At 41.8% G+C, this 16,759-nt stretch overlaps 1 protein-coding gene across 3 annotated transcripts; it reads right to left on the bottom strand.

The window, feature by feature from the left end:
• Nucleotides 1-1,812: 1,812 nt before the first annotated feature.
• Nucleotides 1,813-5,735, bottom strand: LOC122616980 (peptidoglycan-recognition protein LA). Of its 3 annotated transcripts, XM_043792597.1 has the most exons (6): nucleotides 5,640-5,735; nucleotides 5,098-5,415; nucleotides 2,951-3,172; nucleotides 2,663-2,898; nucleotides 2,097-2,303; nucleotides 1,813-2,029 (listed from the first exon to the last, which is right to left on the bottom strand). In XM_043792597.1, the coding sequence occupies exons 2-6, from the start codon at nucleotides 5,393-5,395 to the stop codon at nucleotides 1,886-1,888; spliced, it is 1,107 nt and encodes a 368-aa protein (XP_043648532.1). In that variant the 5' UTR covers nucleotides 5,396-5,415; nucleotides 5,640-5,735; the 3' UTR covers nucleotides 1,813-1,885. The 3 variants fall into 3 exon arrangements, with proteins under 3 accessions (XP_043648532.1, XP_043648533.1, XP_043648534.1); XM_043792598.1 differs by lacking the exons at nucleotides 5,098-5,415; nucleotides 5,640-5,735 and adding an exon at nucleotides 3,457-3,796; XM_043792599.1 differs by lacking the exons at nucleotides 1,813-2,029; nucleotides 2,097-2,303 and having other exon boundaries at nucleotides 2,745-2,886.
• Between the last annotated feature and the right edge of the window lie 11,024 nt (nucleotides 5,736-16,759).

The following is a 16,759-nucleotide window of genomic DNA, read 5'->3' as shown; positions in this document are numbered from 1 at the left end:
TTCTCCAGCCCACCTGACGATGACTGTTTGTTTTTGTTTAGTTGTTTAGTCGTTCGCACCGCACCGACATCGACACAGCCAACTCGGCGTATACGTATTATATATATAGATATATTTTTTGTTGTATTTATTCAACCAATAAACAACACAAATCTCCGGCTCTCTCCCGACTCCCAAAAACAAAAAAAAAAACTATTTTTCGGTTCAGACGCTGCAGTGTGGGCAAAAATATGAGCCTTTTAAATTGCGCTACCATTTCCGAGAATTGTTTTGTTTGGCGGCTCGCAATCGGTTTTTGGCTATTTCACTTTGTGGTACAAGCCTGTGTTATATACATATGTGTAGATATAGCTTTTTCTCTTCCAAGTCCAGCTTGACCCATTGTACTGGCGTTGAAAAATATTTAATGTAATTATAGGCGAACGGCGGTTCGGCGATCTGTGATAGTCTCAAAAAAGGGCGCCGGGAAACTGTTGATGGATAAATCGCAAAAGAGCAACAAATTGGCGTAACGAAGTTCAAACACGCTTTCAGCTAAATAAAATCAAATATAATAACAAATTGAAAGCGCAACGAACTTTAATCGCAAAATGGATGTGGACCATTTCTAATACTTTTTCCGAGTGTTCCCGACTTACTGATAAGCTTTTTGAGTGGCCTTTAAAATGTATTTTATTACTGCAGCTTACGTTCGGTAGTGAAAATCGAATGATTTATGCATTTTGTAGCCAGGCAATTTATTCTTTGTTGACCCATTTTATTGCGAAAAATGCCAGTAATTAGTAATTATTGTAAATCATTTCCGATGAAGCAGTTAACAATTTCTTTGCAACGGCTGCGAAATCATTCACCATACATGTGTATGTTGCTATTTTTAAATTCCATCTACTTCACATTTTCTTTCCTTAATTATTATTAATTATTTTACCTTTGCCGTTCCCTCTTCGCATTTGTGTTTTTATTTTTATTTGTATTTTTTTTCTGCTTTTGGTCGTTACACGTGCCGTGCTATCGTCATAGTTTTGGCCAAAAATTCGTTACGCGGAATAGGTATAATTTATTTTTTCAGGGCGTCGTGGGTTTAATTATTCAATGAATGTACGTCACACTTTTTGGGCAGCTTGGACTTTGGGTAATGGATGGAACGAGGGTCAAAGTTTCTTAACTCCTCTGTCGTCATAGATTTATCCCAGCATTTGATGCGCAGAGTAAAAGTACAAACCAATCAAAAGGCTATTATAAATCATCGAACGTGCGTATGTAGCTTTTCAGGGCTTTGAACTGAAGGTTGGTGGTGATAGCAGGAATTAATACCCATTTTATTTGTAAATATTTCAGGGCAATCACCAGTCATCCTGTAAAAAGGACAGTAATCACTGCATACATCATTATTATATTGTATGTTGTATTGGTTGAGTTGAAAGACAGATAAATGACAAAGGCAGCCACAGCGATCACAACATCGCCCATATAATTCAAGTGAAGCTACCGATAATGATGTTGTACTGCCGCACAAAGGCTGTCATATATTTACACGCTCACTCACACACTCACATACTCGATTCATGAGTGTTTAAGCCCGTCTATGGGGGAGTGAAAGGGGTACTGAAAGGGGGGTACTGGTATTGGCACTGATAGAGGTTGACTGCGGCTTGGGAATTTCCAGCTTTTTTGAGCGACACTTAAACAAACAGCTCCAGAGAGATAGAGAGAGGGCGACACACAGATCTGCTTTATAAGTAAACCGCTTGCTGCCAACCGGTTTACTGTGTTTTTCGAAGCCGGCATAACCGATTAAAAGAAAGCTCGCGATTCGCCTTAGTAGTATATGTATTAAATACAGTTTGTGTTTGGATTCACTTAGGTGGTAGAACAAAGTCTGTAGCTACTGCTTGGCATCCCACGGTTCCGTTTTCATGCCCAGCTCGATGCCACACGCCGGTGCCCCGTCCATTCCGCAGCCGTAGAAGTGCGGCCAGTTCCGGATTTCTTGATACACATATGCCCCCGGGCTCCTCGTCGTTTTGGTCTGGAAATGTATTATCAAATGTTATGGATCACGATATATGCGCATAGTTATAGGTGCCTTATTATACCTGATTTTGCGCCACCAGCTTGTAGTCCACCTCAACATTCCTGTTGGCCACGGCATGGGCCAGCAGGAATTGGACACCTTCCAGCTGCTTGGCACTGGGCTTGTAGCGGCCATAGTCGCCCATAAAGGTAATGGCCAATGTCTGGTTCGCATACGTGTTGGCCCAGTCCCAGCCGCGGCCCACGTAGACGTTGCCCTCCTCCGAAACCTGGTCGAAATAATGAAACAAATTCGGAAATTTGACAATTTGCGTAAGCGGAAAGCGAAATGCCCAAAATGGCACGCGAACGTGCTGGGAACACAAATGCACGCGCCGGGATTTCTACTTCCTACTACACTCAAACAAATTTTGATTGTTAGGGCTTACAAATTATTATATGGTATTAAATTTTCCTACAACGATGTGTAAAAGTGTGCAGCACTTTGTATTTGGGAATGAATTGCTCATTGTTGCATACTTTTACTCACCTTCACAACTTTACAAGAAAAGACTAATTCAAGCAGGCAATTTTACACTTTCTTGGTCAATATGTTAAACTTTTCAACGATTAATTCCTTAGCACTTACATAGAAATTGGATTGGATGTCCGGCAGCCCCTTCTCAGCGATGGCCGAGTCCTGGATGGTGCGCATCTTGATGGAGCACTTGTAGATGTTCTCGCAGGGCTGCGACTGCACTCCGATGTGGGTGATGAGGACGTAGGGAATGGGTCGCCTCAGCGGAATGGTCAGAGCCTTAGTGGTCTCAGAGGCACCCCACTGCTTCCGGTCGACGACGAGATGGCCGTTTCCTAGATTCGGAACTGTAGAATTGGTGAATTGGCTATAAGGACCCTGCAAGTCCCAACCACTTACACGTGTGGTGGTCGTAGTTGTTGCCAAAGTAGATGGCTTTGTTGCTCGGCAACTCGGGCTTGGGTCGATTGAGTTCCACGTAGAGCACGACCAATGCGGTGGCCAGGACCAACAGGATCAGCGTGATCAGCAGGATGGTGTTGCGGGTTACCCGTCTTGATGGCGACTTATCGCGACTTCGGTTGGCGTTGCCGTTGCCATTGGCATTGTTGCTGTTGATTCCTAAATTAGCAAAAGTCGATCAATTAGCATATGATTCACAAGTGGCTCAATGGATATATATAATATATACCAAAAACAAAACATTTTACAGATTTACATATTAAAACTTATTAATATTGTTTCTCTGTTGTTGTTTGGAAAGTTAAAAATAAGTGATGATCATTTTCTATAATTAATTTAAGTTGTATTTTTTTCGGTGTAGAACAACACGGATTTACTTAAACCAGTGAAAGCTTTCAGTGAATTTATTTGATTAGTAGATATCAGATTATGTGTGTATGTACTTGATGAGTCCCGGGAGTGGGCTAAACTGGGTTCGGGAGTTCGTCTTCTGCGCGCCGTGCGTTCCGCGTGAACTTTTAGTAGCAGTTTCATGGCACAGCTGCGATCCACCGAGCTTATCACAACTTGTTGGTATTTGACAAAACACAGGGCATTATATGTCTATATATGCATTATGAGTAATTGACTGTTGTGAGTCATCGGCAATATCATAACTAAGTGGCTGCACAAACACTGCGAACGGTAGTGGTCTACAAATTGATCGTTCTATAATGTGTTATAATGGGTTTGACCGATAATCGGACGCCGGAGTGCCACTGGTACCGCCACCGCACCTGAACCCGTCACACAAACAACTGAAAGGCGGCGCAGCTGTCGATGGAACAGAAAGAGAAACCTAGTGGCAAACAGAGTGGCAGTGGCTGAAAGGCAGCCATCTCGCTCTACCCTTGGTTGACATGTTTTGTGTTTGTTTGTGGCTGGTATGGTATGGTATGGTATTGTGATATTGTGGAGGTGAGATAGAGGGAATCGAGGGTGCGTCATGATATCGCCGGCCTTTTGTTGCTGTTTTGGCATATCACAGCTGTATGTATTACACACTTACGCTTTGCACTCTTACTTCTCGTATTTCTCTCACCCTTCCGCTCTTGCGTACTACGTGACGTATGCGCAATATGCGCCGTGCATCGCCAAGTGGCTAAAGTTTGATCCACAAACCTCTGGACAGCCACTATCTCTCACCACGACGAGTATCGCGGTGTGCAACTGAGCGGGTGCTCTCTCTGGGTGCTCGAGATCCCGACTTTTTTTTATGTGTACGGGGATTCCAGGAATACCGCCACGCTATTTGCATTTCAATTACCTTGGTTAATCGCGCATTTGCTCTGTTCTTTCCGCTAAATTATTGACCCCATCGCCAAACAAAAGTGCTCCATCGAGTTATGGAACTTATAAGCCATAACGGATTATACATGATTCATTTATTTTTTAATTTAAGCGTGTTTAGTGCAAGTGTTAAGATTTTTAACCAGAGCTTCACAACATGCAGTTGTCATACAACTAAATTTGTCAAGCGAAATCGTAATAAAACACTTTATTAGTAATCAGAGCACAAATTAAAATCATCAACAAGATACCCAAATCGAAATTGAGCACGAGCGTAATAAATTAAGGCAATCAGTTTCGAGAAATAAATATATATCTTTTGAAAAATAATTTTAATTTGCCAAAGAGAGCTAATATTAAAATAATTTATTTAGATACAAATAAAATGATAAGGTTCAGCAGACTGCACCATTTAGCTTTAAAAGTTACAAAATGAAAAATGAAATGCTTTAAAAAACAAATATTAAGAAAGTACGATAAACTTTAAAGAGTTTTTTTGTAAAATAATATAATTATTTATAAGCAAATTAATAGAAAAATACCCTTACTGGGAAACAGATATTAAGAAAGTTAATAAATTTTAAGAGTTGCTTTGCAAAACAATATAATTATTCTGTAATATTATTGTTAGCTAAATACCCATACTGGTGAATACAGTAGAAATATGTAAATTTCCTTAGTTAAATGTTGGTTTCATTTCCCGCTCCACAACTATAATTTTCCACCGCATTCAGTATTCAGGATCGGGGACTCACCTGCGGCCGTTTGCATGGCGTGCGCCTCCATGTAGTCCATATAGTATATGGATACCGGTCCCTGGTATTGGGTCATGGGACCGATGACCACGTCGGTGGAGTGGTTCAGGTTGATAACGCTGGACGGCTGGATAGCGGGATTCGTGAAGATATTCTGCGGCATCGGCAGGCCGGAGGATGAGCTCCCTGAGCCGGCGGAGGTGAGGTTGTGCAACCTCTGGGCGGGACTCGGTCTCTGCCGCCCCTGAAGTGTCCACAGCGAAGTATCGGTGGTGGGGTTATTATTCTCCTCAAACATGGCGATTTTTCTTGGGATTTCTACAAAAATAATATGTTATGCATTGCATTATGGGTTTTCCATAAAATAAGCTGTTTATAGAGACACTTATCTGCAGTTTTTAGTTGTTTTAAAAAAGTTTTTAGTTATTTATAGAGCCACTTATCTGCAGTTTTTAGTTGTTTTAAGAGTATATCAACGTAATTGTCGATTACTATTTGTATTTGCCTCTAAAGTATTGTATTAGAAGGTGCAAAAACCTGACCTTGGTAATGTTTTAGAAAGTGCAGTATTTCTAGATGATCACGTCTCCGAAAATCCGTACTCTTTCCGGAGTACGTAGCTCTGTGTGCCGCCTGCGCGCCAGTCGAACGACAACTACTCAAAATTGCATTCCCGCTGGTGGGGATGAAACTGAAAAATAAACAAAATGTCGAGTCCTCTCTCTTGGCGCTAAAGTGATTGCGATGCCATTAGCACTCGCTCTCCGGTCTTTTTGTTGTCATGCCATGAAAATCAGTTGAGTGGGAAAACCTTTTTCAGTTATTCATGCACTTTTTGAACTTTAATTGCAGGCCTATGACTCGCTTTCATTTGCATTCGGCGTGGAACGATACCCGAAGTCAATATGGGAAAATTTTAATTATTTATTGATATGTTCTGATGGGAAAATTTGAGCAGTGTAAGGCATTTGTATCGCACTTTAAACTGAGCTCCAAGTGGCGCCCTCTGCGGGATGTTGGTATAAGTAAGGGCAAGCAGTCGCAGCTTTCTTCAAGTTCAATGAGCAGCCGCATAGGTGGCGTTTTAATTACGCATACGCACCATTAGCCCTACAAATATTTTCAAAAATAAATGTTTTATCAATTATATAAACTAAAAATGGAGCTATGTCTTTAATTAATTTGTGTTTTCTGTACAAAACCCTTAACTTTTGTGCATTCTTTGTGAAGCGCGTGTCCTTTTTAAGCCACCTATTCGTTGTAATCCTTATCAAGCGCATCAATTTAATGTGCTCAACGTTCAACCAACAGCCACACGAAATGTCAGCCACTCGCTGCACGCTGTGCAAGCGTCACTTTCGCCACACGACGGCAACTGCAGCACTTGACTTTGCCGTGGCTCTTGGTCCACGTGCATCACCCCCATCCCCCTCCAGCCCCCTCATCATGGCCCATCTCGCCCAGCCACCAGACTATGTCAACTTGGTCTTTTTGGCTTTCGGACGGGAAGCGGTTTCATGCCTCACGGTGCCTCACTGAGAGAATTGGGCGGAGAAGAAGTTATTCAAGTTTTCACTTTGTACTCTGAACTTAAATTAAAACTTATTTAACTTGTATTTAAATCAAGTAAAAGCATTGCATACAGGATATCTAATAACAATGATTTAGACACATATGTATAAGTTTATAGTATTTAAATAAGCCAAATATTTAACCCCTTGCAATCTGAGACTTAATAAAATTAGAATGTAATGCGATTTCTTTCCCTTTTTTTCCATGCTTTATTATTGGTGGAAATTTCTCGCTGTGCATCGCAGCCCGGTGCCTGGCTATTAACACGCTGCATGGCACGCAGCAAAAACAAAGCGCATACTTTGACGTCTGCCCTCCTAATGACGACCACGAGAATAAGGACGACATGGCAGCGGTAGCAGCTTCCCAAGGGGCCACGACTTTATTCATGTTCAGTTGGCATTAGTCGACCCCTTCCCCCTTCCCCCACACCCCTTACACCCCCTTTGCCGTATCCCCTATTCCCCTAGCTTGCCCCCATTTCTTTTTTTCGAGCTAGTCCACCCCCCACCATAATTTTTGTTTTACTTTACTTTCTTTTATTCAGCCAGCTGTCTGCGGGGGTGTGAGTGCAGTAGCCATTGTGCCACCAAACGCAGTAAATGGTTAAGGGGTGTGGTGGGGTGCGGTGCGGTGGGGGGTAAAGCGGGAAACCGGGCGCAAAGACGCAGGTGAAAACCCCAAAGTGCCCTAGGACAGTGCGAAGTGCTGAGTCAAGTGTCAACTGCAAATGACATTTGCATTTCGCTGGCAGGGATCATCGGGGATGGGGGGATGGACGATGGACTATGAACGATGGGGGATGGAGAATCCTGTGGAGCCTCTGGAACCGCTCCGGTGGCTCCGGTGGCTAGTGGCTGCTGGCTGGTGGCTGGTGGTCGGTGGCAACGCGTCAACTACGAGTGACATTTGTTTTAGTTTTTCTTCCGCTTTGCGCAAGCCATTTGGCAGTTCGCTGTGTTTCCTGGCCAACAAGAGCAATGTGCAATGGCAATGGGCGCCCTGAAATATGCATCGAAAAGCGCAGCACAAAAAATGGCTCTGTGGAAATTTAAACTGTCATGGGTGCGCTAATACGTTTGGAGGCCTTGCCACAGCTTCATCATTCTGCAACTGAAGGAACTTACGCTTAAAGATTTCAGATATATTTAGCAAAAACCTTTCTTTGTTTACCCTAAACAGTAGAACTCCCCAAGGCTGATCTTAATGCTGAACTGATTGGCTTTCGGTTTATGAACACTCAACAATCCAATTGATTAGTATGCGCCCAGATACCAGCATCCACCATCCAGAATCCAGCATCCAGAATCCAGCATCAGTAATATAATCGACCCAGACAGTATGCAAATTAGATATAGCCAAGGCAATGCACCGCATCTGCGGTGGCTGGCCATGTTAAATTGTGGTTATAAACTGCATTAGAGTGCATATAGTATGTATGTGCATTCATCTCGGCTTGAGTGGATGTGCATAAGTAGAATGCGATGCGTTTCATGCTTGAAATTGCTAACAATCTATCTGCCTTTCCGAAAGCCGCGTTAAATCTCATTCTATCAATGGCGCAATTTTGGAAGTGGAACAACTGATGACTTTGAAGTTTGGCGCAGAATAGAGCATGTAACAATGTATTTAAATATTATATTTAATTCTATATATTCTATGTATTCATATATACATATATAAGAAGAAAAGCCTTCGGATGGGCTAACCATTTAAAACTGACAACGAAAGGTTCGCTCAGCCTGTGTTCGAGGTTGTAATGGCAAATGAAGTGCCTCCACTTAACTGGCATTCCCCAAAATAAGCACAACAAATGGCGTTTCGAAACTATTTTTGACTTTTTGGCCACCGCCGGCAGCGGCAATCGCTCGATATTCCTGCCCTTTGTGTTTATCGTGGAGTATGGAGTATAGAGCATGGAGTATGGAGTTTGTAGCATGGAGTGCGTTTCGATCTCCTATGGCTGTCAGAGTAAAAACAAACAGAATCAGACATCTCAACCAGCAACGCTACCCATCCAAAAACGCACCACCCATCCAAAATATCAAACAAAAAAAAAAAAGAGGACTAAAAACTGAAAACCCCCATCACTCCCACACAATAAAATCGAAACTTTTGCATTGTACATGTAAATTGGCTTTGCCTTCCCCAATGATGCTCCTGTTGGCTGTGGCCATTGTTGGATTTGCTGGGCGTTATGCAAAAGGAAAACTTTTCGCGCAGCGCATAAAATTTTATTTGTTGCTACTTTTGGGCTTGCGCTTGATTTGGCAGCACTCACACACGCACACTCACAGTCACACTCGTGCACATGTGTGTGTTGTATAATGTATGGGCCATCCTCCTCGCTGATATTTGGCATATTTTGCGCACATCAATATCTCGCGTGCTAGTTGGCATCCATTCCAATACCAAGTGCACTGCGAAAAAATCACTGCTGTCCATCACAGGATAAACTTTTTTTGTTACCTAATAGATCATATAATAGTTGTATACTATTTATTCTTCGTATTCATATATTTTCAATATTATTAGGAGATATTCCATTTGGTTAGGATTATGTATCATACTATATGTACTATTTTGTACTTTTTATACTCATTATTATTATATTATTATAAGATTACATTCATAAAATGAACTAAACTTACTTAAAAACATATTACTATAAGTCAAAAAATTACCGAACTTTGCTTTCAAACAAACGCTTTATTATGTGACACATAGGTATTATTATATTAGGAGTTCTTAAGTAGCTGAGTTTAAATATTAGTAAAGTTTATTCTTTTATGTCACCCAAAGTTGAGTAGTTTTTTCTGTTTGTGCACTACCAACACCGATACCAATTCCCATTTCGCAATACCCCTCTGATCCCAAGTTACCATAGACCCGCGGGCGTATTGGCTGCGCGTTTTGTGGTGCACCATTGAGCTCAAGCGCGCGAGTGGGTGGCAGTTGGGCTGAGATGGGTGGCAGTGGGTGGGGTTGGCTGGGGGTGGTAGCACAGTGGGTGCTCAGTGGGTTGCACGTGTGTGTCAGAAACGTGCACGGCACCCAGTTGCAATATGAAATGTGTGCTTGTGTGCCTATTTCATTCTTCTGCTATCTGAGTTTTGGTTTGCGGCATTTAAGCAAATGTTTTCCAAATGCACTGCGTGTCGAAGTAAATTTCACCCGCAGCCTTTCTCACAATTATCGCAAGTACTTGCAGACTTTGGTGCGTGACTTTGGTTAGCTTGCTCGGTATTTTCACTAATGATTTTCTACGATTTTTGAGCTGTTAAAAGGACGTCATACACATGCACATGTAATACAATAAACTCTAGTATTTAAATGTTATTTTTTTAACAGTGACAAGCACTTGTATTCAGATGGGAACACTTTTGTCAGCGCATTAACAGTAACAGCAATGTTATGGAAAATCTGTTCCCCTTAGGGGTAAAAGTAGTGGAACGAGTGTTTGGGTAACAGTAACGGAAATGTTATTATATCCTGTTTCTATGTTATATCATAACTTACGTTCCACAACAGAAGGGGTTGTTTATGTTATCATGGTGCTGTTCTGATTTCAGGCAACAGTGATGTTTTAGCAGGGGTTCTTTTAAAAAGGTTTTTATGGCAACATAACAGATATGTAAAGATTGTCTGCAAACATAAGGATTGCATCCACTAGATATGGTGACATAAATGCAAAGATTTTCATTTTCATGGGCATCCTGTAAATGTTATAATTTAACATCCCTTTCACATGAGGGGAAGTTTATGGCATTCTAAAAATAAGAACATGTTAGTTTGCAGAAATCCTATTGTACATAAAAGATAGACTTTAATTAATTATGAAATTGATTAGATTATGAAAACATGTTATACAAATTATTCAGACCAAGTTCCGAATTCTGATAAAATTACAGTTTACAGTTTATCAAGCTATTAGTTCGTTTTAAACAAATGGGATCCCAGGTACAAATCAGCAATCCAATTTCATTTTCATTCAGAGCCGAGCTTAATAAATTTTCTAATATGCCTAATTGGGTTTTGGTAACACTGTTTACGATTTGGCCGATTTCATCACGGCTCGTGTGTCCTTTTGTCGCAATCCTGGCAATCCCGGCAACTGGGACACTGAGGCGCCTTTCTCCGCTTACTAGCCACGTGCAATTTAATGTCTGCTTCTGGTCAATTACACTGAAATGTAGTTCAAGTCGGCACAAGGGGGCGGAGGGTGTAGGGTGGAGGGCGGGGCCGTTGCCATTTCGATAATTAAATGTATGCTCATGTGTGCGAGAGTGCAGGCTCACATACACAGACCCACACATGCACCATTAGTGGTAAAATGTTGTGCATTTTTACAGTGTGAGTGTGGCTGGAATTATGCAAATTGAACCGCAGAAACGCTTTTAAAATGTTTTAAGTGCATTTGCATGAATATTTCGGCGGTGCGCACACACATACACACTCACACACACACACATACAAAGTAGCTGGGGGAAAAAAAAGAGAAGAGTGCACTGCAGTTGCTGCAATGTGTGTCAACCAATTTTAGTCAAATTGAAATTTGTAAGCGCAGCGACCTTCTCGACTCAACTCGCCGCCACCCGTGACCCCTGACCCCGGCCCAGAATCGTAGTGAAAGCATTTTCCGCTTTTCTTATGCTGGCCGTTTGGCGTCTTCTTCCTGGCCATCTTGCTTCTCATTTGGCTGATGAACATCCGGAATTTTCTCAGCTTTTTTTGTGCATATTGAAAATGAAAACCACAACAAGGGCAGAGCAAAAACATATAGTGCACGAAGAGAAATATTTTAATTATACATTGTTTAAATCTACATAAATCAGAGATGAAAATAATTAATTATCAGAAACCACAAGCTGTATCTTTAAAGTGTTATACATCAACTTATTTGTTTGTAAATGTATAGTTATGCTATATAGAGTTTAAATTTATTTCTAAATCAAATTATCAGCCCATTTAAAATGTTGGAAAATAAATTGTAGAGGATACAATGAGTATTTTCTTTTTTTTATAACAAAGGATTTTTTTCTCGCTGTTGAGGACAAGTAATCATAGGAATACCATGAAGTACAATGTCCGCGGAGGCGTCCGAAAAAAAAAGTGAACGCCGGACGGATGATCCGTCCCGGTTTCTGTGATTCTGGTGTCTGGTGATTCTACGGCTCGGGCAGGTCCAACTAATTGAAGTGCACTGAAGCAGAACCGTTTGCCAATCTCTGTGATAAGCCATGCAGAATCGTGCTGCGAGGCGTAAATTAAAAATATAAGAAGCGGCCGACAGGAAGGCCGAAAAAGAAGAAGGAGAAGAATACCGAAATGAGATACGATGCCAAATGCGCTCGAGTTGATTAAATTCGGTATCAATCACAAGTTTATGGCCTCAAGAGTCGGCAAAGATTTTGATGGATTTTTCGTAGGCGATATTTAAGCCCGTCGGCGATGGCGAAGGCGAAATTCGAAATTCGCGCACAGAGGCATTGAGCATTGAGTTGGCAGAGGAAATCGTCGCCATCGCCGCTTGATTGCTCGGCCACGTTTATATCTTTATAGAAATCGCCATCAGCAGGATGCTCGCCGGCGCATTGGTATTGGTGCAGCTGCTCCTTCGGTCAGTGAGTGCAGCCGGAAACGGAAACGACAGAGTCTACACAGTCACAGTCTACAGCACGGCTGAGTACAGTACATCGATGGCAGTCGCCGCTCAATTTGGTAATGAAGTCCTTGTCGTTGTCGTCGTCGTTATCCTTGTGCCCAAACGGAACGAATTTGTACCAAATACCCGACTTTAGCCATCTTTTCTTTCTCTCGCTGGCTTCATTATGTTTTCTTTGGCTCAACGCTGGCATAACAGGAAAATCATTAGGCCATGCCGATTTGACCCGCCCCCGCTGATTGCCGAGGGGCGAACCTGCTGCTCCTGCAGCTCCTGCTGTTGGCGGTGGTGGTGTAGTATTTCCTCCGCTGGAATGCCAGGAGCAGCCAGCAGTCGGGACCTTCTGATCCTGATGCTGCAATTTTCCTGCTACTGGACTGCAATTAATTAAATTTTTCGCCCCCATTGTTGTTCTCGTGGTTGTTCTTGTTGTTGTTGTTGCTGTTGTTGTTGTTTTTATGTTGGCCGTCTGTCGCAGGAACTGCAAGGCAAAAAAGCGGCGAAAGGTTGCCCATGGTTGCAATGCGTGCGGCTTTAATAAATTTACAAAATTCATTAAATCCTTTGTGCCGCATGTGGGCATGGTCGCTCATCCTGTGGCCAGCGCCCCCCCCTCCACCGCCCCCTCACTTCACGGGGGCGTGGCCCGGCTGGCAAATTAAACGCTACAGTCCAAGTGCCAAAGGGGCCAAAGTAATATAGCCATTTGCGGCCCTAATAGCCACGTCCGGTATAAGGAATTTAAACAGAGCTCAAATGCTTAAAATGGTAACGACCTTAAAAGATGTAAGAGTTACAAAATTTAACATTCGATCAAAGCATTTTGAAGTCCTAGTTACATTTTCTATTAAATTCAATGTGTTAGTCAAGACTTTTTAGCTATTAAAGTTAAGCAAATAAAAGTGGCAAAGTTTTAAGGTCATGGCTTTCATTTGAATCTTTGAAGCTCTGACCAGGTGAATAATACTGATTCAAAAGCATAATAATACTCTTAAAACTCAATGAACTTTTGTTGCATTAAACAAAACTTTTACTATGATTTAAAAAAAAAGTATTTAGTATGAGTTAGAAATGCTTTTCGCAATTTCCCTCGAGGGCTAGGCACTAATTAAATGCGATTAATTGCGATAATTAAAATTGAAATGTTATGCACACAAATTTTCTAAAGTGTTTTTAAAAAGCAATCTATTAGCGCATTCTCATTGGAAAAAATGTAGTTTATTATACGGAAAGAATTTAAATAAATTGAAAAATTTATTAAATCAAAGCAGTAAATTCGGAAAATGTAACAAATATTCGTGACAGTTTGATATTTTGATTGATACTGATAGGCAGCTTGAAGTTTGTAATTAGCGATATTCAATTGGAAAAACACGACCATAAGTTAGGCCAGCGCTAATTATTTTCCCAAAAGCCCTTCAGCCTGGTATAGTATATAGTATATAATTTTGTCATGGTATCCCATTGGTTGTCATGAAATTTGTATCATTCAATTAGGCTGGCGACAGAGATGGATTTATGGGCAAATTGGGAGACGGAACGGCATGGAGAAAAATATAAACATCAATAAGCTCACGTCTTCTATCTGTTATTCCATTTGCCTCGGTTTTTTCCCTTTTGCGTCTGGCAAATAAATCACATGCACTTATTTATTTAATTAGACTAACTTCTTACAAGCGCTACAATAGAGCCTCACACGCACACACACACAGACAGACTGGAGCAGGATATGAACTCACACATGCTCACAAATTGACTGGCTGACATGCCACGAGATTGATTAGCTCAGCCGCAAGCTTTGCTTTGCTTTCCTCGATTTTTCCTCGGCATGTGTAGTTGTACGTACGAGTATCTTGTAGATTGGTGTAAATTGTGCATGGAAATGTAACTTCTGCTCTGCGAAACTGAACACGGTGAGAAAAACTCACCTGCTATGAAAGTATTTATTGAGCATTGGTTATAATAAATGAAGTATTTAAATAGGTATGTAATAGGAAATATATATTTTTATAACCTTAGTAAGTATCTAAAGCAAAGAAAGTGGTATACTCTAAAAACGATTAATAAATTCTTAATTTTTATAAGATTTTTATAATTTGCAACTTCACCTTTTTGTTGTATATTTTTTTCGCAATGCATGGAAATCGGTTTGGTTCGGTTCGGTTAGGTTTCTTTGGTTGCTGACATTATAAATTACCAAGCAGCAAGAAGCAGCCGCAAGGCAAAAACAACTTGAACTCATTAATGTAAGTGATTTTTCTTGCGGGCTCTCGCTTACATAGCCGAGTCCTGCATCAGCCCACAGGACACTTCCCCTGGTCCTGGACCGGATGCTCCAGGAGACCAGGAGATCGGGAGACGGAAAAATCATCTTTCAATTTCAATTGATTTTGCTTGTTGCCATTGCACGTTGATTGATTGCAGCGATTTCTTAGGGAAATTCTAGCGTACATTCAACATTTTTACTCAAGGCATCTTCGTTTCGTCTTATCGTCTAAGTAATTGCCATTGCAGAGCCTTCTTCCTCGTCTTTCCTCTCTTTCCCCTCCTTGGTGGCTCCCTGCCTCTGGGCCAATTATTTGCCAGTTTAATTTACATAAATTAAATTTCTTGCCCGCTCGGCATTTGCAAGCTATTGGTTGTTGTGTTTTCTGTTCCATGTTTTTTGTTGTATTTCATTTTGTTGGTTTGTTTTTCGTGTGCCGAATGTCTTTGGGCTTTTATGACCACAATGGACATAATATTTATGGCCAGGGGCCTGGGTCCTGGGTCCTGGGTGTCCTTAGGCCTGCTTCCTTGCCACGCAGATAGGCCATGGCCATGGTGTCTCTCGTTTGGGCCAGTAGCCTTTGTTGGCTTTTATTGCGCCAACTTTACGAGTGGCAACTTTGGCACTTGTCAAATGACCAGCCCCAAAAGGGGTCCATCATGCCACATATCATCCACATCATCCATACCAACTATATTGGGCACGAATTGTTTTACGACTTGGACGCGTGGCAGTTCTATGAAATAGCGCGTGTAAATAGGGCGGCTATAACGGACTTGACAAATGATAACTTTATAATGCTTTATATTCCATAAAATAATAATTATTTCATTTAAATTTGAGACTCTTCCGGAATATGGCTTAATGACGTGTGATTTTTTATTAATAGCAATTAAAATGGTAAGTATATAATGAGTTTTAAAGAGGTAGAAATAACACAACACTTTTAGTAACTAACATTATTGGATAAATATTAGAAAAGCCATTAAAGTTCAGACCCAATGAACTTGAAACTTTATGAATCATAATTGCTTAACTTAAAGTTGTTGGCTCAGCGCCATTCGGTAGACATTGTGGCTGCCACACGTGTCATTAAAGGCAGAGCCCCCCAACATTTATTGGCGCCCACCCTTGAGGTGAGCATGTCTATCCACTATTTAAGCCAGCATTGCGCCTATTAGCGGGCTCATATGCTAAGCTTTCCACAATGGATCCCCGCCCTCTTAACCAACCACCGCCCACCGCCCATCGACGGTTTGTGCTAATTGAATCAGAGCGCGCGACGGAAACGGAAATGTCAATGGCAGCTCAAAAACGGTGACAACGGCGGTGAAAACAAAATGTGCGTGCCTTTGTCTCTCTCTCTCTCTCTCTATGTGTGTGTGTGTGATTGGGAGTTGGTGGGTGCGTACATGTGTGTGTGTGTGTGTGCGTCTAATTGAATATTGAACGAGGCTTTTAGTGTTGACTTTATTAGCGTTGCCACGTTGCCCCAAAGTGCCGATAGAAAACTCAATTAGGCAACGAAAATGTCCATAAAAATCAAGTGCCTGTACCCCCTTCCACCTTCTACATTCCCCCCACCCCCTACATATATACCCTAAACAAAGCCGGGAAAAATCGTCACAAATTTCCTGAAAATTATGCCATTTAAATAACTTTAGCCCGAGGTCAGTGCTGAAATAACCATTAAGGTAATTAGTACACTGGCCGCAATCAATGCGTTTGCGATTGCAACGTTCACTGCATCAGTCAACAGCTTTTGTCGCTCGCCCGTTGAAAGTGGGGAATAGAAGAAGAGGGAGTGGGCGGTGGGCGGGGGGCGTGGCACAAAGGGAGCGTTTTAATTGCATTTACATGTCCTGCGGCAAACTTGGTTTGCTTTTCGCTCCATCTTCTTTTACCGCGTCCCTGTTGTTCCTGTCATTGTTTTTGTGCCCTGCCATTTGCTGCTGGCTTTGTAAAGTTTATTAGACAGAATGCAGTGTGTGTTTTTCGCCTCCGGGGCAGCCGCTAAATGTGCCAGTCCAATATAATTATGCGCCATTTAAAATGCTCTTAATGTTGCGAAAATGCTGACATTGCCACCAAAAAGCGACCACTACCCACCGCCGTCCATCGTCCACCGCCCCCAATTGTCCCACTGTGCGGCCACG

Source organism: Drosophila teissieri, chromosome 3L (genome assembly GCF_016746235.2).
Source record: "Drosophila teissieri strain GT53w chromosome 3L, Prin_Dtei_1.1, whole genome shotgun sequence".
NCBI classification, from domain to species: domain Eukaryota; kingdom Metazoa; phylum Arthropoda; class Insecta; order Diptera; family Drosophilidae; genus Drosophila; species Drosophila teissieri.
The sequence above is the reverse complement of the archived record's forward strand: the minus strand, read 5'-3'. Positions and strand labels throughout refer to the sequence as shown.

Coding starts and splice junctions, on each gene's coding strand:
- LOC122616980 (XM_043792597.1), bottom strand. CDS start 5,395: ATGTTTGAGGAGAATAATAACCCCACCACCGATACTTCGCTGTGGACA. Junction 2,899..2,950: donor CAACTACGACCACCACACGT/GTAAGTGGTTGG, acceptor CCAATTCTACAG/TTCCGAATCTAGGAAACGGC. Junction 2,030..2,096: donor AGCTGGTGGCGCAAAATCAG/GTATAATAAGGC, acceptor ATACATTTCCAG/ACCAAAACGACGAGGAGCCC.